The 24684-nt window shown below is 42.6% G+C and overlaps 1 protein-coding gene across 1 annotated transcript in view; it reads left to right on the top strand.

The window, feature by feature from the left end:
- Window positions 1-829: 829 nt before the first annotated feature.
- The window catches only part of LOC129824355 (uncharacterized), a 41162-nt gene continuing 17307 nt past the window's right edge, over window positions 830-24684 (top strand). The window contains exons 1-8 of the mRNA XM_055883945.1: window positions 830-979; window positions 6111-6182; window positions 16505-16650; window positions 18998-19059; window positions 19177-19339; window positions 19930-20104; window positions 20213-20356; window positions 21056-21275. Of these exons, the coding sequence (XP_055739920.1) occupies window positions 6135-6182; window positions 16505-16650; window positions 18998-19059; window positions 19177-19339; window positions 19930-20104; window positions 20213-20356; window positions 21056-21275 (958 nt within the window). The 5' untranslated portion in view covers window positions 830-979; window positions 6111-6134. The remainder of the gene's footprint in view (window positions 980-6110; window positions 6183-16504; window positions 16651-18997; window positions 19060-19176; window positions 19340-19929; window positions 20105-20212; window positions 20357-21055; window positions 21276-24684) is intronic.

The following is a 24684-nucleotide window of genomic DNA, read 5'->3' as shown; positions in this document are numbered from 1 at the left end:
CACACTCCAACACTCAGACATAATTTACAAACGCTGTAGGCCTATTTTTGTTTCGTGAGTTTGCCAGATCAGAGACAGTATGAATGGCAACGCGTTCTACTGATAAGTGCATGAATTGGACCATATCGATTTCCTGCCTAAGCATTCGCATTGTAACGAGTACTTTTGGGTGTCAGAGAAAATGTATGGGTCTAAAAAGTACTTGTTTTCTTTAGTGGAGTAAAAGTAGTCGAAAATATAAAGACTCGAGTAAAGTACAGATACCCCAAAAACTACTAAAGTAGTACTTCAAATTATATTTATTTAGTTGCTTTACTCCACTGCCTTTCAGGAACGAACCTGGCCCTTGAATTCTGTCCCCACAAGCAGTCAGACAACACAGAAATAAGAATGCCACAATTGCCACATACAGTAAAATGTTATTGACCTGTTCACAATAGTGCCATGGTGCAACACTACCACCATGTGGGCATGAAACAAAACTGCATGAGATATGATATTTTCATGGGCATAAATTACCTCCATTATTTCATTATCATGACAGATAGTTAAAACAAATATGAGATTAAATTAAATTATCAAAAATATTTAACCTTTAAATCTCACTGATTTTGCTTGCTGATCTGTGTTTTTCTTTTAGCAAATGGAGCGCAATGATCAAGAAACCAATTATATCAAAATCATTGTTTCACATCTTTGTGAATTATGAATTATGCCAAATATAAATGAAATAAATGGTTCCCTCGCGCGTAAACGTGCGCGCACATCGATACGTGTATATTCCATCTCATGTCTTCGTCGTCTTCGTCACGTGGTGTTTTCAGGAGCGGGCTGTGGGTGTGTCTTATCACTTGCGGTTTCATTCATAACTACAATCGGCATTTGAAGCCCAAATTAAACTATGCTGGGCAGGCTATCACTATTGGCGTGTGATTGACAGCGTCTCCAAATGGGACCACATGAAGAACCCTAGAATAAGGTAATTGCATCTCCATAGTGCCATTTCGCTCTTATCCATACAGCCAGGCTGGAACCCAATCGATCTGTTGCCTTTAATGTATGATTTAAATTGTATATTCTAGAAAAATGGAGGGATAGCATACAGATTGTACCCTGATACAGTTTACATTTAGTAATTTAGTCATGCCAGTTTACATTTAGTCATGCCCTATCAATAAGTAGAATAGGCTAGACAAACGTGGGATATGGGATGATGTGATGGGGTGCGTACTTTAGAATGCAAATTACCTCACATAATATTATTGTGATATGTCTCGGTATGTGGGAACACCATTGCGATGAAAATGATAGAGCGTTGTGAGGTGAGCTCATGTCTGATTGTGAAGTTTGCCATAGACTATACAGTGCATGAAGCACTGTTTTTACATAAAAGGCTACAATCATTGCCAATGATGGTCAAATGTGCTATATGGTATTTTGGTGATAATTCACACCGCATGGCTGTTTACCGTAAGATTATGTGTTGCAAAAAAATAAGAATTCCTTGATCAGCGGTTTACGGGTGTTTCAGAAGAAAGGATGCTGATGAGCGGCACCAAAACTGTAGAGTCGCTGTCTCAGCACCAACTGTAGAAGAGCGAGCGCGCTTTGGTTTTCACCAAGACAAGAGGGAAAGTCAAACTGGTGGAACGCTTCAATGCATGACGCGACATGCTCTAGATGTGACCTTATTTCTAATGTTTCGTAAGAAGAATAGAATGTGCTAGAATGTCCACTCACTTTCTTCTTGTTGCTTTGCCCATATTCCTGATTTCTAGAAAGGATAATGGATATCATAGGGGGAAATATTGCTAAATTCCATCTATAATTGAAAGGTTAGAACAGCCTTTATTTAGTCCAACGATCTGGATCACATCATGTCACTTCACCTCCGGTGATCCATCAGCTCTCATATTTGGTGTGGGAGGCTGTTCCCTCAAGTACAGGTATAGACTTCTGCTGTTTACTCAAGTACAGACATATCCCTAATTATTTCAGGGGCAATCTACAGTCTTACAACGGTATGATTCCCCCATTTTGAATCCATGATGGTGTTCTCAAGATTAATTCTATTTCATAATCTATACTGAACAAAAACATAAAGACTTTATGGAGATACAGTTCATATAAGGAAATCAGTCAATTAAAATAAATTCATTAGGCCCTAATCTATGGATTTTATGTGACTGGGAATACAGATATGCATCTGTTGGTCACAGATACCTTAAAAAAAGGTATCCATGGATTTAAAAAAACAGTCAGTATCTGGTGTGACCGCAATTTGCCTCATGCAGCTCATAGAGTTGATCGGGCTGTTGATTGTGGCCTGTGGAATGTTGTTCAATGGCTGGGCGAGGTTGCTGGAAATTGGTGCGAACTGGAATACGCTGTCGTACATGTCGATCCAGAGCATCCCAAACATGCTCAATTGTTGACATGTCTGGTGAGTATGCAGGCCATGAAAGAACTGGAACATTTTCAGTATACAGGAATTGTGTACAGATCCTTGCGACATGGGGCCGTGCATTATCATACTGAAATATGAGGTGATGGCGGCGGATTAATTGCACAGCAATGGGCCTTAGGAGCTCGTCATGGTATCTCTGTGCATTCAAATTGCCATGGTTAAAATACAATTGTGTTCGTTGTCCGTAGCTTATGCCTGCCCATACCATGACCCCACCGTTACCATGGGCACTGTGTTCACAATGTTGACATCAGCAAACCACTCGCCCACATGACGCCATACACATGGTCTGCGGTTGTGAGGCCAATTGGACGTACTGCCAAATTCTCTATATCAAAGTTGGAAGCAGCTTATTTGTAGAGAAATGAACATTCAATTATCTGGCAACAGCTCTGGTGGGCATTCCTGCAGTCATCACTTGAGACATCTGTGGCATTGTTGTTGTGTGACAAAACTGCACATTTTAGAGTGGCCTTTTATTTTCCTCAGAACTAGGTGCACCAGTGTAATGATCATCCTGTTTCATCAGCTTCTTGATATGCCACACCTGTCTGGTCGATGGGTTATCTTGGCAAAGGAGAAATGCTCACTAACTAACAGGGATGAAAATAAATTTGTGCCAAAAGAATATTTTTGTGCGTATGGAACATTTCAAGGATCTTTTTTATTTCAGCTCATGAAACATGGGATCAACACTTTACATGTTGCGTTAATATTTGTGTTTGAATCAGAGGAGCGCATGTTAAATCTCCTTTTATTATTTTCCACTCATGATGATTAACACTACATACTAGGCCTACTCCACAGTTCCTCCAGGAGTAGTTAGCAGAGACAACCCCCTCAGGACACTTGCACACACACACGCCTCAGTTCTGTCCATGAATACAGGATGACCTGCGGCAACCGAGGCAACGTGTGTAAAACTTCGCAGGAAGTCATAACGAGTTTTGTGTGTGTGTGTGTGTGTGTGTGTGTGTGTGTGTGTGTGTGTGTGTGTGTGTGTGTGTGTGTGTGTGTGTGTGTGTGTGTGTGTGTGTGTGTGTGTGTGTGTGTGTGTGTGTGGTGAGCTAGTGTGAGCTAAAGTGTCCCATCCATTTAAAAGTAATGGGGTTTACAAAATTGTCTGTTTGAAACATTTTAACTGGGCTCGTGGAGCAGCTTGTACGAAGTGTTACATAAAATAAAGTGCACACGAGGGGATGTGTCATAGTTGTTCTGAGCATGAATCCGAAAACAACAATGGTTGAAAATGTAGAAGTGTTTTGGGCTCCCGAGTGGCGCAGCGGTCTAAGGCACTGCATCTCAGTTGTAAGAGGCTTCACTACAGTCCCTGGTTCGAATCCAGGCTGTATCACATCCGGCCGTGATTGAGAGTCCCATAGGGCGGCGCACAATTGGCCCAGCGTCGTCCGGGTTTGGCCAGGTTAGGCCGTCATTGTAAATAAGAATTTGTTCTTAACTGACTTGGATTCGAACATGGGACTGTAGTGACGCCTTTTGCACTGAGATGCATAGCGCTAGAGCTGCCATTTTCAAGGGGTGGGACACTAATCCGGACGCTTATAAGAAATCCCGCTATGCCCTCAGATGAACCATCAAACAAGCAAAGCATCAATACAGGACTAAGATTGAATCCTACTACACCGGCTCTGACGCTCGTTGGATGTGGCAGGGCTTGAAAACTATTACAGACTACAAAGGGAAACCCAGACGCTAGCCTACCAGACGGGTTAAATGCCTTTTATGCTCGCTTCGAGGCAAGCAACACTGAAGCATGTACGAGAGCACCAGCTGTTCTGGATGACTGTGTGATAACACTCTCGGTAGCCGATGTGAGCAAGATCTTTAAACAGGTCAACATTCGCAAAGCCGCTGGGCCAGACGGATTACCAAGACGTGTACTCAAAGCATGCGTGGACCAACTGGCAAGTGTCTTCACTGACATTGTCAACCTCTCCCTGACCGAGTCTGTAATACCTACATGTCCCTGTGCCCAAGGAAGTGAAGGTAACCTGCCTAAATGATTATCGCCCTGTTGCACTCACATCGGTAGACATGAAGTGATTTGAAAGGCTGGCCATGGCTCACATCAACAGCATCCTCCCGGATACCCTAGACCCACTACGCAGTCTCAATCACACTCCACACTGCCCTTTCCCATCTGGACAAATGGAACACCTATGTAAGAATGCTGTTCATTGACTACAGCTCAGCATTCAACACCATAGTGCCCATGAAGCTAATCACTAAGCTAAAGACCCTGGGACTAAACATCTCCCTCTGCAACTGGACCCTTTATTTCTTAACGGGCCACCCCCAGGTGGTAAGAGTAGGCAACAACACATCTGCCACGCTGATCCTCAACACTGGGGCCCCTCAGGGGTGTGTACTTACTCCCCTCCTGTACTCCTTGTTCACTCACGACGGCGTAGCCAAACACGACTCCAAAACCATCATTAAGCTGGCTGAAGACACAACAGTGGTAAGCCTGATCACCAACAACGATGAGACAGCCTATAGGGAGGAGGTCAGAGAACTGGCAGTGTTGTGCCAGGACAACACCCTCTCCCTCAATGTGAGCAAGACAAAGGAGCTGATCGTGGACTACAGGAAAAGGCGGGCTGAACAGGGCCCCATTAACATCAACGAGGCTGTAGTGGAGCGGGTAAAGAGTTTCAAGTTCCTTGGTGTCCACATCACCAACGAACTATCATGGTCCAAACATACCAAGACAGTCGTGAAGAGGGCACGACACAACCATTTCCCCCTCAGGAGACTGAAAAGATTTGGCATGGGTCCCCAGATCCTCAAAAGGTTCTACAGCTGCACCACCGAGAGTATTCTGACCGGTTCCATCACCGCCTGGTATGGCAACTGCTCGGCATCTGTCCGTACGGTGCTACAGAGGGTAGTGCGAACAGCCCACTGGGGCCAAGCTTCCTGCAACCCAGGACAGGCGGTGTCAGAGGAAAGCCCATAAAATTGTCCGAGACTCCAGTCACCCAAGTTATAGATTGTTTTCTCTGCTACCGCCACGGCAAGCTGAACCGGAGTGCCAAGTCTAAGACCAAAAGGTTCCTTAACAGCTTCTACCCTCAAGCCATAAGACTGCTGAACAATTAATCAAATGGCCACCGGACTATTTACATTGACCCTACCCTCAATTTGTTTCGTACACTGCTTCTACCCGCCGTTTATTATCTATGCATAGTCACTTCACCCCTACCTACATGTACAAATTACCTCAACTAACCTGTACCCCCGCACACTGACTCGGTACCGGTACCCCCTATGTATAGCCTCATTATTGTTATGTTATTTTCTTACTTTTTATTATTTTTTATTTTTTACTTTAGTTTATTTGGTAAATATTTTCTTAACTCTTCTTGATCTGCACTGTTGGTTGAGGGCTTGTAAGTAAGCATTTCACGGTAAGGTTTACACTTGTTGTATTCGGCGAATGTAACAAAGTTTGATTGAATTAGATTTTGCCTAGTTAAATAAAGGTTAAATAAAATTTAAATAAACAGAGTTTTGAGACCCCATCCTCTCCTTCTGTCCTCTTCAATAATAGACTGGATACTAGAGTCTAACCTCTCCTCTGCTTTCTTCTCCTCTGCTCTCCTCTGTCTGTCATCCTCAGGGTTAATTATTTCCGACCTGGACCATGAGCAATGACTTGCCTGTACTGACAAGCCTGACGGAGAACTCCACCGTAAGTACTACAGCTCTCTACCTCCTATCCTCTCTCCATCCATCTTGTGCTCTTCTATACTCTATCTATCGTCTCACGAGCATTTCTTCATCCATCTCTCTCTATCTTGTCTCTATGCTTTTTTTAAAATCTCACACTCTTTTCTCACACTCTTCTCCTTCTCCCTTTCTCCATCTTTTCTCACAATCATCTCCTTCTCCCTTTCTCCATCCTGGTTGTGCACCTCTCTCTCCACCCCCAGTCTTCCGGCTGCCCCTCTGTGACAGTATGACATAGGCAGGCATTGGGTTCAGAGTTACTGTAAACAGGGGCTCCACTGTTGTGTGGGATTAGCCCATAGGGATACATTGGGATAGTAATATGTCCTGCGGGTAGCCGGCTGGCCAGGGATTTAGCTGTTCCCACGGATTGATTGTGTTGTTCTTACTGTTGGGTTGACTTTGTAAAAACAGCAGATTGCGTTACACTAATCACTCTGGCAGTGGAGGAGGTGCATGTGTGTTTGTGTGTGAATGTGGACGTGTTCAACTATACTTGTGGGGACCAGAAGTCCCTACAAGAATGGTAAACAAACACAAAGTTGACCAACAGGGGACATTTCTTTGTATTTCTAGGGTGTTCAGGGTTAATTCCACCATAACTGAAGACTCCGATTTTTCACTTCAAATGTACGCCAAACAAAAACTATTGATTTAAAAGTTTAACAAACCGTACAACTCTATGCACAAGGACTACTTTTAACAATTTACACAACACATTTACTCGAATGTGCACATTGTTTCTGCAAAGGTGTATTTTTAAAAGTAGAAGTAGAAGCTCGAATTGTTTGGGTACAGAAATGGATAGTAAGACAGTACTCTGCAGGCTATCTCTGCAGTAGATTGCAACTTAATACAACTTGATACAACATTTTACAACAACACCACCACCAACTGGACTGGATCTCAGATCATCTTTCAATCACCCACGTGGGTATATGCTCCTAAAATCCAATGAGGAGATGCAGCGCATCAAGCGTCAGAAATATAACCAAGTTTATTTTATTTATTCTATTTTAGCGCCTGGCTACGCTGACGCTCGTGAGCAGTTTAGATTAAATGATTGAATAACATGTATGTGTAAATTTATTTTGCAATGCGAGCAGTGTGGAGAATGTAAGGCAATGTTTCTTAAACTTACAGAAGGCAGAACAATTTCTCCAAAACTAAATATAAGTGTTGATATTAGTTGGCAGGGGTCTTTACTTCCACACTATTGTGTTTTGATGTATTTAGTTTCTTTTTAAGACTTTGACCAGAAATCAAAGCCTTTGCTTATTCCACATTTTTAGGATGGGGAAAATGGTGGAAACATTTTAAATATATGCCTTAATTTCTAAAGAATATAGACTCTTAGCTTTTATTTGACACCCAATTTGATATGCTCCTATGAACGTCACATGTTGGTGCTCATGGGTCCTTTTACATGGAAATGACCTATTACTATGTTGTAAAACATGCTGTCCCCACCTCTCCATGTAGACCTACTTCTCTACACACACTTTTTACGTGTCCCCAAGGGTTCCTTCCTACTGAGCCTTGCACATAATAATGGATGAACACAATGTGATAAGATTAATGAGTTACCTATATAAGCATTTGCCTCAGATTCCAAAGGTTGCATGTTCGAATCCAGTGAAAAAAAGTTGTTTTTAGATATTTTTGGTTTAAGACTATCCCAAACCTTAACTCAGAATGGTTAATGCCTAACCTTAATAATTGAGTTATGCCTGAACTTAACCCTGACCTTAAAAATTCTGAATTAATGCCTTAACTTAACCTTAAACACTTTAAAACTTGACGTTTGAGAAACATGGCTGAACGTCTAATTCTGACATGAGACTGTGAGAGCTGGTAGGAATAGATATCCTGCAGTAAAGTATGCTTTGGAAATGCATTATGACTTCACACCAATCGTATGTTTATGTGGGAATATATTGTGCCAAGCCAACAGTTCAGTTACAGAAAGATGTTCTAAGCCACACACACACACACACACACACACACACACACACACATACACACACACACACACACACACACACACACACACACACACACACACACACACACACACACACACACACACACACACACACACACACACACACACACACACACACACACACACTAATATTAATACTATGTGTTCCCTAAGTGATCCTCTGGATTATAACCATAACGTCAATTAGATCTTTAATTCAATTTCCCTGCACATTTGACTGAGGTGGAAATGAGTCCTCCATAGGCAGAAAATGGAAATAGGAGAAGAAAAGGAGGAAAGATAGGGGGCGACAGGGTGACGTCACCAGGAGGAGGCAGTCGGATGTGAGCAGTGAGAACAAGACTTTTCTGCTGATGTCATTTTATCAACTGATTCTGATAATGGAGAGCCTATGACGAAGCCGTTCTATATGTAATATCAGTTAACACACCCCTCTACTCTTATTAATACAGAGAGGACAGTAGTAGATTAGCTCTGATATCAAATATGCTATGAGTCATGCTAAGATTGATCATTGGGTGAAAAACAGAACACAACATACTACGGATGTGGAAGCCCTCTAGACCAGTGTTTCCCAACTCAGGTCCTTGAGTACCCCCAACAGTACATATTTATGTTGTGGCCTCGGACAAGCACACCTGATTCAATTTGTCAACTAATCATCAAGCTCTGTTGTTTATTACAGCAACAGGGGCAGGCAAACGACAGGTCAACGCAGACAGGGGTCGATAATCCAGAGAGCGAGAACAAGAGAGACTGGGGAAAAGCGGGAGTAGAGACAAAACCCTGGTTGACCTGACAAACTAGACTAACTGGCAACAGACAAACAGAGAACACAGGTATAAGTACCCAGGGGATAATGTTGAAGATGGGCGACACCTGGAGTGGGTTGGTGACAAGCACAAGGACAGGTGAAACAGATCATGGCGTGTAAGTATCCCCCCCCCAGGGAGGCATCCTACCTGGGCGCATACCTGGTTGAGCAGGGTGTCGGCGTTGGAATTCAGGATGTCCCTAGCTGAAACCCAGCACCGCTCCTCCGGGCCATAACCCGGGTGGTGAAGACAAGCACAAGGACAAGTGAAACAAATCAGGGCGTGACACATTGAGGACCTTTAAGGTTGCAATGACACATCCATAACCTGAGCGGAAACCAGATTGCATACCAAAGAGAATACTATAGACATCAAGAAAGCCAGTCAGTTGATTATTGACAACTTTTTTGATAGACAGGGCAAAATAGAAATAGGCCTATAACAGCTAGGATCAGCTTGATCTCCCCCTTTCAATAAAGAACAAATCGTGGCTGCCTTCCAAGCAATGGAAACCTTCCCAGAAAGGAGAGAAAGGCTTGGCGATGATTGGGGCAGCATCCTTAAAGAAGAAAGGGTCTAAACCATCTGACTCAGATGTTTTTTTGGGGTCAAGGATCAGGAGCTCCTTTAGCACCTCGGACTAAGTGACTGCCTGCAGGGAGAAACTTTGTAGCGGGGCAGGGGAAAAAGCGGGAGAAGCATTGGGGATAGTCGCATTAGAAGGGTGGGAGATGAGGAAATGTTGGACGGGCAAGGAGGCATGGCTGAGTCAAATAGGTATCCTGACTAAATGAAGTGGTGATTAAAGGGCTCAGCCATGTGCTTCTTGTCATTAACAACCACATAATCAACTTTAAGGGACATGTGAGGAGAAGGGTTAATTCTCCAGGTCTTTAACTGTTTTCCAGAACATCTTAGGGTTAGACCCACAGAGAGAGAACTGCTCCTTAAAGTAACTAACTTTGACCTTCCGGATAGCCTGAGTGCACTTATTTCTCATTTGCATGAATGAGAGCCAGTCAGCCTGAGTATGCGTGTGCCGGGCCTTTCGCCAAATTCAATTCTGTAGGTGGAGTAACTCTGCAAGATCACGGTTGAACCCGGGGCTGAACCGGTTTTTAATTTTCATTTCCTTTATGGGGGCGTGTTTGTTAACAATACATCTGAAAATATCAAAAAAGAAGGTCCAAGTGTCTTCGACAGAGGGGATCAAGCTGATTCTATACCATTTTAAAGAGGCCAGTTCATTAAAAAAAAATGACCAAGCATCTATGACAAATCAGGACAGGTCGTTTCACTGAGCAGCTATTATGAACACAGGCTGTAAAACAGTGATCACTAAGGTCATTACAGAAAACATCAGACATCAAGAAGAGTAGCCTTTTATGGGTGTTTGTAGTCGTACCTTGTGGGATTGTTAATCATCTGAGAAAGATTTAGGGAGCCCCATTGCTTTAGGACTTGGTCAGGTGTTTTAAGCATGTCCCAGTTTCGGTCACCTAGCAGGACAAATTCAGACTTGGTGTAAGGGGCCAGGAGAGAGCTTAGGGCAGGTACTTATGCTTATGGAGGACGATAGTACCCAGCAAAAGTCAACAAAGACCTATTTGAAAGTTGAATACTTAAAAATCAGCAAATCAAATTGTTTGGGGACAGACTTGATGGAGACAACAGAGCATTGAAGGTGATCCTTGGTAAGATTGCCACTCCCCCACCTTTGGAAGATCTGTCTTGCCAAAAAAGGTTATAACCAGAAAGGTTAACATCCGTATTCAAAACACTCTTCCTTAACCACATCTCAGTAATGTTCAACACATCTGGATTGGAGCTGTGAACCCACACTTTCAATTGATCCATTTTAGGTAATACACTTCTAGTGTTAACGTGCAGAAAACCCAGGCTTTTACAAGAGCAGAAATCAGTGAAGCAGATATCAGAGCACAAGTCAGAATTGGGGCTATCAACAGTAGATGGGCCAGCGTGTATATGCACTTTTCCAGATATCATCAACAGTAATACAATCAAGGCACGGCACAGGACAGGGAGAGCTCTGCAGTGCTGATTTATGACATCTGAATGTGCATCAGATGGCAACAAGATCACATTGTACAGCAATTTCATCCGGTAACATGAATAAAAAGCCGGCGAGAGGTGGTTAGAATGGGATGGGAGGCCAAAAGTCTGTGTAACCAATAGAGTCAGAGTCCCGAGTGTGGGAACAAACAGTCTGTCCCACGGTTGGGTAAAGAAAGTTCGTAGTCAACAAAGCATGCAGGAGTCATGAGGCAAATAGCAAAATGCACAAGAATTTTTTTAAATATATAACGACTTGGGGCTAGCCTTTGTAAGTTCAGAGTCACTCGCCCCAACAGTGCCTGTGTGCTGGAGGAGAGCGAAAGCTCGGGAGGGGAGAGGGGGGGGGACAACCAGAGCAGACAGTGAACAGAAATCCAGGTGGAATTCAAGCAGCAGTGCAGCATGCAACAAGAGTTGGTGTCACCCACTTGGGAGAAGCTTTTATGTCTGGAGGCAGATTTCTGCAGGAGGGGGCATCAAGGCCTCTGGATTTGGGTGGGGTAGCCTGCCATTTGTTGGGCTCAAAGGCTTCGACACCTCTCGCTTCACAAGTCAGTGCTAATTGAAGTTGTATCTCTTTGTCCTAGCAAGCTTGGTAGCCTTAGCATTCAGTCCGTATAAAGTAAAATATATTATTGTAATGTATTTTTCTTCTTGGCTTTTGAAAGTAAAAAATAGCTTTAGACTAAGCATTACTCACTCAGTTCCAGGTTGGATGGTGTTTTCAGATTTCTGTTTGTTTCCCAGAGCATTTGCTGTATAGCTTTGGAATAATAATCCTTGGGTGTAGGAAGCATTCCAGGTAATTCCGTCCTAAATCAGGTTGTAGGTTTGGAGGGATTTGGAGGGAGCATTTAGGGTAGCATTCTGTATATGTCCATGCCAAAAAATCTTAAGTTTGTCTAACTCTAAAAACATGCTGAAAAATGTGGGAGCTCATCTGCTCATGACCTCTCTCTCTCTCTCTAACCCAACATCAGATCAAAGCATCGCTAGATTCGCTATGCTGAAACAAATTAGAATACTAGGCCTATTATTTGACCTTGTAAACAGTTAAATAAGTGATCATCAATGTATTCATTATAACTTGCAACCTTTGGAATCAGAGGCAGATGCTTACGCCCATCCGCCATCCCCATCCACAACACCCTAGCAAAATCAAAACCTCCTTTCAAGGTAACAGCACTCACTGTTGCTCCCTAGTGGCCAGTTTCCACATCATCTCCCGACGTCCTCAGACATGGTTGGATGTCGAATACTGACTTGTATCACGGGTGACCTGGCTGATCTATTCAACCATTGATCTGCAATACAATACATAATGAAACACAACCGTTATACAACAATAGATTGCAAGGCAAAACAACTTGATGTGATATGAAGTACAATAGATTTTCAATCATATTTCTGTCACCTATTCTGTCTTTTCAGATCTGTGAACAGTGAAAGTGTAAGTCACTAGGGTACGGAGCAGAAATGGAAGCTTAAAGGTCAACTGATGGCAATAAGCACTTTCTCTGATAGAAACAGTGCCGATTTCAGCATGTCAATCTTGGTGGGGCAAACTCAATATTTTTGGGGGGATGCATGCGAGCAAAGCCACTACACAACACCAAACAATACATTCATTGCACTATAACGGTGACAAACGGTGCCCACAAACTGTTAGGGCCTACATAAAGTTGTCCAGACAGCGGAGTTTTTCAGCACCATGGAATGAATCCTTACCACCGCTACACCTGGCTGTCAGCGGAGCCTTGTCTGGCAGCGAAACAGTTCATTCAGCCTCATTCACAGCCTTTTTAAAAAACATAGCTGATATGGCTGACTTGCTTAAACAAATGTAGCCTCTACTGACAATTGAGATGTACAAATTATGTCATAAGGGAACAATGAGCGGATAAGAGCCAATCCGTAATTTCGATTAAGACATTAGTGAGAGAGCTAAGGCGGACGTAGTCCATATAATTATTTGTTCAGCACTTTTGAAATGTACAGCGACAGAATTGAGAACATGGGGCGTTCTTACAGTATTCTCCCTGTCCACCAAGTCAGAATGGTAGAATAAATAAAGAGGGCGTATAAGCAGACAAATTAAATCAAATTTTATTTGCCTCGTGCACCGAATACAACAGTGAAATGCTTACTTACAAGCCCTTAACCAACAATGCAGTTGTAAGAAATAAAACTAGCAAATAATTAAAGAGCAGCAGTAAAATAACAATAGCGAGGCTATATACAGGGGATACTGGTACAGAGTCAATGTGTGGGGGCACTAGTTAGTTTAGGTAATTGAGGTAATATGTACATGTAGGTAGAGTTATTAAAGTGACTATGCATAGATAATAACAGAGAGTAGCAGCAGCGTAAAAGGGGTGGCAATGCAAATAGTCTGGGGTAGCCATTTGATTAGATGTTCAGGAGTCTTATGGCTTGGGGGTAGAAGCTGTTTAGAAGCCTCTTGGACCTAGACTTGGTGCTCCGGTACCGCTTGCCGTGCGGTAGCAGAGAGAACAGTCTATGACTAGGGTGACTGGACTCTCTGACAATTTTATGGGCTTTCCTCTGACACCGCCTATTATGGATGGCAGGAAGCTTGGCCCCAGTGACCATGTTAGTTTGTTGGTGATGTGGACGCCAAGGAACTTGAAGCTTTCAACCTGCTCTACAGCCCCGTCGATGAGAATGGGGCCATGCTCGGTCCTCCTTTTCCTGTAGTCCACGATCATCTCCTTTGTCTTGATCACATTGAGGGAGAGGTTGTTGTCCTTGCACCACACGGGTAGGTGACCTATATAGGCTGTCTTGTCGTTGTCGGCGATCAGGCCTACCACTGTTGTGTTATCGGCAAACTTAATGATGGTGTTGGAGTAGTGCCTGGCCGTGTAGTCATAAGTGAATGCACAGCCAGTCAGGCTATAAAACAGGCTATAAAACAGGCTATAGGCTACATGTGCACCACCAAGTCAGAACAGTACAATAAATTATGAGGGGGAAAGGCACCAAATTATTATTAGGGTGAGGCTAGTAACGGGTTTCTACACAACATACACATAGGCATACTGTAGCTAGCAAAGTAATACTATCTCCCTGGCATATTACATAATTTATGCAGCAGCATACAAGACATTTTTGGGCTCACCTTGTTGTGCTGTCCTCACTTGAACAGGAAGGGGGCGCGGCAGTCCTTCTTGTGGGCAAATTTTGTCATCAAACTTTGTCATCAAAGTCTGGCATTCTCTGGATTTATGGTGCTTTCAAGACAACTGGTAACTCTGAAAAAAACAAGGTTGAATCATGACGTCAGTGATCTTCAGGTCGGAGCTCTAGAAAGAGGCCAGAAATCCGAGTTGAATTACCTTTCAAAATGTAAATTCCCAGTTATCTTGAACTCACGGAAGTCTGAGATTTCCCAGTTCAGAGATTCCAGTTGTTTTGAACGCAGCAGAAGTCATGTTGGATTGACAGCATGGCCCATGTGGTTGCAAGTGAATATTTATCCTTTTAAGCTTGGAAAAGAGACCCTTATACCCAGACTTGGACCACATACCCTCTCCACTGAATAGCAGGCTAGTGATTGCTTTGCAACGCTTGCATTTAGCCAATGATTCCTTCCAAACCACTAATTGTTGAATTTGCATTTCCAACTTGTGTAATGTTTATGTCCAATGGCTGATGAGCACCAATACATTTTACCTGTAATTTCTCTTCATATGAGAACGATTTAAAAGGATTTGCCAGTAGATTGTCGACTTGATTCAGGATGATGATTGCTTATCTAGCTAAGATTTTGACAATATGATGTTGACATGATCAGTCCAATCTAAGCTATGTGATCATTGTGAGATATGATATATGTGATTTGACGTAATTTTATCTGTGGCCAATGACCTTGAGCCTTCTTGGATGGGCACTTCTAATGTAAATCTATGGCAGCACCCAAGGGGCTTGACCTTTCTAGCTCTCCCTGTAGATGTTGTGGTGACACAACTAGAGAACATTACCAACTCCTACACTCTGTATTTTCCACATCACCACAGAAAGCACTGAGCTAGGTTGAAACTGTAATGAGTACGATGGGAGACAGAGTGCTGGTTTCAAGCGCTGTGTTTATTAGTGAAGGACCACAGGAGGAGGCAGATAGCTGGGTCCAGGGACAGGCAGAAGGTCATACACAGGAACTCCAGAAAAGTAACCGTACAGGCAGGGAAAGGCTAATAATGTAGTCCGGAGATCAGGCAAGAGGTTGATGACAGGAAATCTGATAGGCAAAAGTACAGGCAGGAAATAGGCAAAAAGGTGTCGTTAGTGAGGATGGCAAAAAAACTACGATACACAGGAGGACAAATACGGAAATAAACAGAGCTCCGACTAGAACGTGTAACAAAACAAACAATACCTCACAATGATGGGGTGCAAAGAACTGAACTACATAGTGTGTGTAAAGGACATACAGGTGTGTGAACAGGTGATCAGAATTCAGGTGATTGGGATCTGGAGAGTGAGCTGCGTTCAGGGGATCTCTGTGTTTGAGAGTTTGAGCTGGAGAGTGAGCTGCATTCAGGGGATCTATGTGTTATATATATATTTTTTTGGTTGCTAAACAGGTTCTGCCCCAGCTGCCCTGAATGACGGGTCGCCACTGGAAAGAAAACAGCATATGTGAAATCAATATTAGTCAGAAACATTTATTCTAGTGTCAAAACTGACTACAAAGTGTAAATCATTTTGGTCATGAAGTCAGTCTGGTCCAAAACTGAGTTTAAGTGAGTTCGTCGTGACTTACTTGATGGTTGGGTTTTGATTTCGACAATGCTCACTTGCCCACTAACACGGGAAACACAGCTGCGGGGATTGCACTCTATCCAATCCTACCGCAGAACACAAAGACAGTGAGACAGACCTTCCCATCAGCACAGCGGATCAGACCTTTTTTACATTAGACAACACGTCGCAAATTTAGCTTTAGAAATACTGCACCAAACACCTTAGCTAGATGTAAAATTGTGCGACTAAAACCTCCTCTGCAAAAACGTCAACATTCATTTCAGATTTCTTGAGTTATCTATTTTGCGGAAGTGATACTGGCTTTGTTCTTATGGTGTCCCATGGGGGACAAACATCAGTAACGGCCACATCTAACCTCACCCCCAAGGCTGAAATCTCGTTTTTTTTTCTTAATGAGCAGCAGAGAAACACATGTGGAATCAGTGTGTTCAGTCACTCTTTAAGAGTCCTCGAGATAGATAGATAGTTCCCTTTACCACAGATCTATTTGGGCAACTTCTACCTACTCCCATTGGCCCAAAGGGGTAGTGGCTAGGCTAGGGTAAGGTACTAGGGGTACTATACTGTACTACTACCCTTGTAGTCTCTCCCTCTATACAGGAGCTGCCAGTGTCAGCAGAGCGGGTGGAGAACTATGTGCTCCTGCTGATCTTGCTGTGTGTGTTCGCTGGGGGCACTCTAATCCTGCTCTCCTTGTTGTCGCTGTTCTGTCACCGCTGCTGTGTGGGCGGCCGCCGCAACTCCAGGTAACGCACACACAAATACGCACGCACGCACGCACAAACACACACACACAAGCATGTACACACACGCATAAACACACACACTTCTCTCCTCTACAGTAACCACAATTACAGTATTATAGGTCATGTCCCTTACGCTTACTCTGAACGTACCCAATGCGTATTATGGATTAACTGAACAAGACAGCATAATACTGTTGCATGTCTGTGTAGATGGATTAGGAGACACAGTGTTAGGGTGTTATGTTAGAAGTGGATTACTGCTCAGTGAAAGAAAAATGAGCATTCAATCTGTGCTGTTTGGAGATCTATTTTTGCACCCAAAGGGCCAAGAGACAGTACCAGTAATACTATACTGAACAAAAATATGAACACAATATGTAAATTGTCGGTCCCATGTTTTATGAGCTGAAATGAAAGATCCCAGAGATTGTCCATACGTAAAAGCTTGTTTCTCTCAAATTTTGTGCAGAAATTAGTTTACATCCCTGTTATTGAGCATTTCTCCTTTGCCAAGATAATCCATCCACCTGACAGGTGTGGCATATCAAGATGCTGATTAAACAGCATGATCATTACACAGGTGCACCTTGTGCTGGGGACTATAAAAGGCCATTCTAAAATGTGCAGTATTGTCACAAACACAACGCCACAGATGCCTCAAGTTTTGAGGGAGCATGCAATTGGCATGCTGACTGCAGGAATATCCACCAGAGCTGTTGCCAGAGAATCAGTGGTGTAAAGTACTTATGTAAAAATACTTTGAAGTACTACTTAAGTAGCTTTTGGGGGTATCTTTACTTTACTATTTATCTTTTTAACAACTTTTACTTCACTATAGTACATTCCTAAAGAAAATAATGTATTTTTTTACTCCATACACTCCCTGCACTTATCAAGAGAGCATCCCTGGTCATCCCTACTGCCCCTGATCTGGCGGATTCATTAAACACAAATGCTTTGTCTGAGTGATGGAGTGTGCCCCTGGCTATCTGTAAATACATTTTAAAAAACAGTAGTGCCATCTGGTTCATTCTTAATATAAGGAATTTGAAATGATTTATACTTTTGCTTTTACTTTTGCTACTTAAGTATGTTTTAGCAATTACATTAACTTTTGATACTTAAGTATATTTAAAACCATATACTTTTAGACTTTTACTGGGTAACTTTTTTTGAGTCATTTTCTATTAAGGTATCTTTACTTTTACTCAAGTATGACTATGGGGTACTTTTTCCACCACTGCAGAGAATTGAATGTTCATTTCTCTACCATAAGCCGCAGAATTTGACAGTACGTTCAACTGGCCTCAACTGCAGACCACGTGTAACCATGCCAGCCCAGGACCTCAACATACGGCTTTCTTCACCTGCGAGATCGTCTGAGACCAGCCACACGGACAGCTGATGAAACTGTGGGCTTGCACAACTGAAGAATTTCTGCACAAACTTTCAAACTCATTTGCATGCTCATCATCCTCACCAGGGTATTGACCTGACTGCAGTTTGGCATCGTAACTGACTTTAGTGGGCAAATGGTCACCTTCGATGGACACTGGCACACTGGTTTCAACTGTACTGGGCAGATGGCAAATAGCGTGTATGGTGTTGTGTGGGTGAGCGGTTTGCTGATATCAACGTTGTGAACAGAATGCCCCATGGTGGCAGTGGGATATGGTTTGGGCAGGCATAAGCTACGTACAACGAACACAATTGCATTTTATTGATGGAAATTTGAATGCACAGAGATACCGTGACAAGATCCTGAGGCCCATTGTCGAGCCATTCATCCGCCGCCATCACTGCATGTTTCGGCATGATAATGCACGGCCCAATGTCGCAAGGATCTGTACACAATTCCTGGAAGCTGAAAATGTCCCAGTTCTTCCAAGGCTTGCATACTCACCAGACATGTCACCCACTGATCATATTTGTGATGCTCTGGATTGACGTGTACGACAGCGTGTTCCAGTTCCCGCCAATATCCAGCAACTTCGCACAGCCATTTAAGAGGAGTCGGACAACATTCCACAGGCCACAATCAACAGCCTGATCAACTCTATGCAGAGGAGATGTGTCGCGCTGCATGAGGCAAATGGTGGTAACACCAGATACTGACTGGTTTTCTGCTCCTCATCCCTACCTTTTTTAAGCTATCTGTGACCAACAGATGCATTATGATCTGTATTCCCAGTCGTCATGTGAAATCTGTAGATTAAGGCCTAATGAATTTATTTAAATTGGCTTATTTACTTATATGAACTGTAACTCAGTAAAATCTTTTAAATTGTTGCATGTATTTTTGTTCAGTGTATTTTTCTTTTCTTTCTTTTCTCTCCTCTGAGTGCAGGGCCAGTGATGATCCAGAGAAGACTAATACCACCTATGTGGAAGATTCATTGCCCACGCAAGGTACGGAGGATGTACATTCTACTTCAGTTTAGACACAGAATAAGTTTGATCAAAACCATAGCAACTAACACGTCCTCCTTTTCTTTATTTGTTACTCCTCTCCTTTCTTCTCTTCAGACATCACCATCCAGTTGGATGAGTCAGATGCTCTCTCTGCGTCTAGCTGCCATGATGAAGAGACCGACAGGTTCATGTCCACCTGCTCTACTGGACGCCGCGTCTCCTTCAATGAGTCAGCACTATACAAAAAGGAGAGCCAGACTCAGGACAAAGGACGCAGGTACAGGACAATGTTATTCACAAAATGGCTGCCGTGTACCATTCAGGTTGATGGTGCAACCATAGAGATAGATGGAGGTCTCTGGGGCCCAAAATACAGTTTTAGCATGGGCAGTACCATTGAGGACTTTCATCATTTTGAAGTAGTCAACTGGGTGTGACTTCCAATGGGTTAAGGAAGGATCACATAATTCCATCCGGGTCATCAGGATCAGCCAATGATTTATACTTGTGAACAAACATTCCATAACTGCAGGTGGCAGTAAATCGCCAACATTGGCTTCATACCTGTTCAAACAACACACTCCAGGTGGCAGTATGTACCCTTTCATTTTATTTATCAACTCATAGAAGTAGTAGTAGAAGAAAATGTACTACTTCAAAATGGAGATACATGTGCGCTCACAGATGCCATAATGAGTCCTCTATCGTTTTCTATGGGTGCAACACAAGTACAGATTGGTGGTAGAAGCGGAGCGTTGTCCACGTCTTTGAAGCCAGGTCTTCCTTGAAAAACAAAATCTCTTCATCCAACAGGAACTCCTGACTAAATGAAAGTTAGATACCATTTCTTCCTCTCCTCCTACTCAGGTACACCCTTACAAACGGGGACTTCCATCACCTGAAGAAGGCCCGTCTGACCCACCTGCACCTGGCCCCCCCACCCTCCACCCCAAAGATCCTCAGCATCATGGAGTGTGAGTCTACAGAGATCAGCAGCCTTAACGTCAACAAACCACCTGCTTCCAAACTCGCCCTCTACCAGGTAAACAAGCCTCTGAGACGTTTACATTTAGCATGGTTACTTTTCCATGGCAAAAAAAACATAGAATTTATTGGTTGATCCTAACTCGATCTCGTGTGTTGTCCCTAGTGTTCAGAGAGGGCTGTGCCCACCTGGTTGGGCCAGAGCTCTAGTGGTGCCCTCCCTGGAGACACCCACCACTACATTCTATTGGACCCCAGACTCAGCCACAGTCCGCCAATCTTGTGCCCCCCGACCCCCTCCTCTAGAACTGTGAGTGTTATACATGATTTTATACACACACTTAAAAGATCCTTTCCCCGCCCCGGGCTGGAGAAATGTAACCACTCTCAAATTCAAAGACAGAGCTATGGATGCAAGGACTGACCATCCATGATATTAAATGTATAGTTTTAACCATGTTTTGAGGCTATACAGTGTTTGTTTACAAACATTTGAGTGAAACAAGCTTATATTTGGGGTCCTGGTGGGGTACAACAGTTGAACTAAGCTTTTATAAGTAATAATCTTGAAGAATCAATGGGTATATGTCAATGATTTATCAGTCCAAAAATGGATGTAGCAAGTAAGGATTCTAGCTTGAAAAAAATTGGCAATACAGACTCTAATGGACCACACATGCCCCTTGGTGACTGGGGTTTGGGTCCTATATCTACAGTATCTCCTGATCTCTAGGCCTACTCATATCTGTTCTGTCAAAACCACTGAAAATCAACATGGATTGGGGGGGGGGGGGACTTTGCAATTGTACACATAAAATAGGACAATTTATATAAAATTACGCATTAGAAAAGGATAGCTGCAGGAAGTTGGGAGGAGACATTATTGTCACAGACTGAAAAGATGAGTGAAGTTTCCCTAGAGGCTTAGCTGCTGCTTCTTGTCTTGAGTCATATCTCCTCCATCCCTCACTATCCATCGTTGTCTTTCTCTCTGTATCTGCTTTGACAGGCGGAGGCTGTAGGGGACGGGGAATGGGTCAGGATGGAAGGAGAGCGAGAGAGGGGGGTGAGAGGAGTGAGGGGAACGTTTCTGGTCCCCGGCCACCAGGGTTCCGTTCTGCAGTTTCTCTGCAAACTGAGACGTCACGCAAGCTTGGAGGGGGCAGGGCCTTACTTCAGGAAGTGGAAGTTTGACAGCAGCCATCGTGCCACCAGTCTAGACGCCAAAGGTGAGAGGTCATGAAGTGAGGTCAGACGCATGTGTCTGATTTTATAAAGTTCAACTTTCTGTACTATTATGTCTGAGCTGAAAATAGAAATTGAAACGAGAAAAGGAAGTTTCAGGAAAATCTTTGTGTGCTTGCTCAGCTGGCTGAAAGTATTCATGTTAATGATAGTTGAAAAAGTTTACATAGTGAGTTAGACCTATATCTTTGAGATATCGTCCAGTAAAACCAACGCAAAGTAAATATTTGATGACCATTGAAACCAATGTTCGAAAACTGATTAATGCAACTTGAAATGCTTACAGTTTAAAAAGTATAGCCTAACAGTCATCAAAATGCTTTGAGGCTGGGGGTGCTGTTGTCACTATTTATGTAAATCGTGTAATTTTTTAAACGGCTTCCTACTAAATTCTTGATCGTACAATATGCATATTATTGTTATTATTGGATAGAAAACAGTCTCTGGTTTCTATAGCCGTTGAAATTTTGTCTCTGAGTGGAACAGAACTCATTCTACAGCAATTTCCCTGACATGGAGTCAGATTTCACACATTTTGGCCCCTGATCTGGAGTCAGTTTAAAGGCCACTGTTATTGCTATGAGCATACAGACACTGCTTACGTCTTCCCCTGGATGCCTTTACGTGATGACGATTTGAATGGTATCGATTGCGCAATCACAGCCCCTATAAAACAAAAACACGTGTAGGTAGGAACTCTTTTCCAGATGCGTCATGCGCGCGGTGGACACCGACCTGCACTTTTTCCAAGCACTAGTGAAGCCAGTTATATTTCTCCGGTCATGTTTCTACTCGTTATAGGAGTTAAAAACATCATAAGGTAGTTAATTTAAACCGTTTTATAGCAATTTATTTCCGTTTAGTGTGATTTTGGGACATTTATTTCTGAGACACTGTGAATCTCTGGGCAGGGTTCCAGTTCATGCCGAACGCAATGGGCATTTCGACATGGCAAGAGGACAGCTTTCGACCAAAAGACGATTAGACCCAAGAAAGGATTCTTTGCTCAAGATTCTGATGGAAGAACAGCTCAAAGTAGGAACAATTTATTATGATAAATCGTGTTTCTGTCGAGAAATGTTAATCGCTTAGGACGCCATCTTGTTTGACGTAGCTTCGCTTGGCGCAAACTGTATTGAAAAGTAAGGATAATTTAAAAAATGTAAAGCAGCGATTGTATTAAGAATTAAATTGTCTATCAATCGCTGTCCACCCTATATTTTTTAATCACGTTTATGAGTATTTATGTATACGGCTAGATCACTGTCTAATATGGCGCACGACATTGTCTGACCAGCTGGGCTACTTTTGTCATTGTCTAACCATGATTTTGGTGGCTAAATATGCACATTTTCGAACAAACTGTATATGGATTGTGTAATATGATGTTACAGGAGTGTCATCGGAAGAATTCTGAGAAGGTTAGTGAAAAAATTAATATATTTTGGCGATGTTTACGTTATCGCTCTCTTTGGCTAGAATCAATGCTCTGGTAACGTTTGCATATGTGGTATGCTAATATAACGATTTATTGTGTTTTCGCTGTAAGACACTTAGAAAATCTGAAATATTGTCTGTATTCACAGGATCTGTGTCTTTCGATTAGTGTATGCTGTGTATTTTTACGAAATGTTTGATGATTAGTAATTAGGTAAACAGGTTGCTCTATATATTTATTCTAGTCCATTTGTGACGGTGGGTGCAATTGTAAAAAATGACATCTACCTGAAATATGCACATTTTTCTAACAAAACCTATCCTATACCATAAATATGTTATCAGACTGTCATCTGATGAGTTTTTTTCTTGGTTAGTGGCTATCAATATCTTAGTTTAGCCGAATTGGTGATAGCTACTGGTGTTGGTGGACAAATAAAAGATGGTGTCTTATGCTAATGAGTTTAGCTAATAGATTTATATCTTTACATATTGTGTCTTCCCTGTAAAACATTTAAAAAAACGGACATGTTGGCTGGATTCACACGATCTGTGTCTTTCATTAGCTGTATTGGACTTTAATGTGTGAAAGTTAAATATTTAAAAAAAATATTTTTTTTTAATTTCGCGCTCTGCCTTTTCAGTGGAATGTGGGGGGGGTGTGCCGCTAGCGGCACCCCAGTCCTAGACAGGTTAATCGAAGCAGCTAAAGTAAGAAAAATGTAAATATGAGAGACAAGTTTAACCGCCCTTGTCTTGAAATTCAAATGATTGCACATGCCATATTATCTCCCCCCGGCATCACCATAACTACACATGCAGGTCACCATAACTACACATGGAGGCGTCACGGTAATTTGGTGTCACCCCAAGGTGAGTCTGATCCGACCAACACAAACTTTGCATCAATATATAGCGGAACAGTAAATGGGAGCGCTCGTACTTGTCAAGGGGAGTGAGCAAATTAGCGATTTCATGTTCAATAATTAACAATAGGCACACCATTGGTCGGGGATAATCCCATACCGCCTGTCGTCTACATATCCTTCACAATTATGTGGAAGTAGGCCTAGTGTATTCTCCCATTACAAAATGATGTAAACAGCTAGATATTACCTAAAACATTGAAGGACCAAAATTGGATACATTGATTGCCTCTGCCAATTACTAATGAAGTCATGCAACCGTGCATTTCTTTAACAGTACGTCGAATGTAATAGGAGAATATCTTAAACATTGTAGGCTATACTGTAGATGAGCGTAAAAAATGGCGTCACCTCATTGTTGTCAGGCTACCATATATTCTATACAGTAGGACCATATTTACAATGGCACTGTCACAAAGTGGGAAGGCAGACAGTGGCAGTGGTAATGAACAATTTTTCAAAGATGTCATTCTAAGAATAACTTTTTTTTGTTGGCTATTTCCTAAACCCAGTATCAGACATTTCTCTTACTGTCCCGTTCATCCCATCTAGACTGTCGCATTGGATCATTGGAATGTGCACATCGCTGTCTTAACAGGTTCAAACAACCACTTTTGTGCATCCGTTCCACAATGATCACGCAATATATTTATTTTTATAGGGTGTCCACCCAGGCCCAGGCTTATAGTGCAAGAAAATACAAATTTGGTGAAGAAGTTTCACTCCCTTACATGCTGACCAAACCGGACGTGCGCCATCGCGGGCATGTTGATTTTGTACCCCTACAACAGACACGATCAGGACATGCAGGTTGAAATATCAAAACAAACTCTGAAAAAATTCTATTCATTTTGGGTACAGGTCAAAAAGCATTAACTATGTGTTGCAATTTAGCTAGCTATCTTGCTGTCTAATTTGTCCTGGGTTATAAACATTGGGTTGTTATTTGATCTGAAATGCACAATTGTAACAGGTGCGTGTTGGTGGCAGGGAAGTCAGGCGCAGGAGAACGAATTTGGTATAAACGGAG

This window comes from Salvelinus fontinalis, chromosome 26, assembly GCF_029448725.1.
Source record: "Salvelinus fontinalis isolate EN_2023a chromosome 26, ASM2944872v1, whole genome shotgun sequence".
NCBI classification, from domain to species: domain Eukaryota; kingdom Metazoa; phylum Chordata; class Actinopteri; order Salmoniformes; family Salmonidae; genus Salvelinus; species Salvelinus fontinalis.
This window is presented reverse-complemented; position numbering and strand designations above follow the sequence as displayed.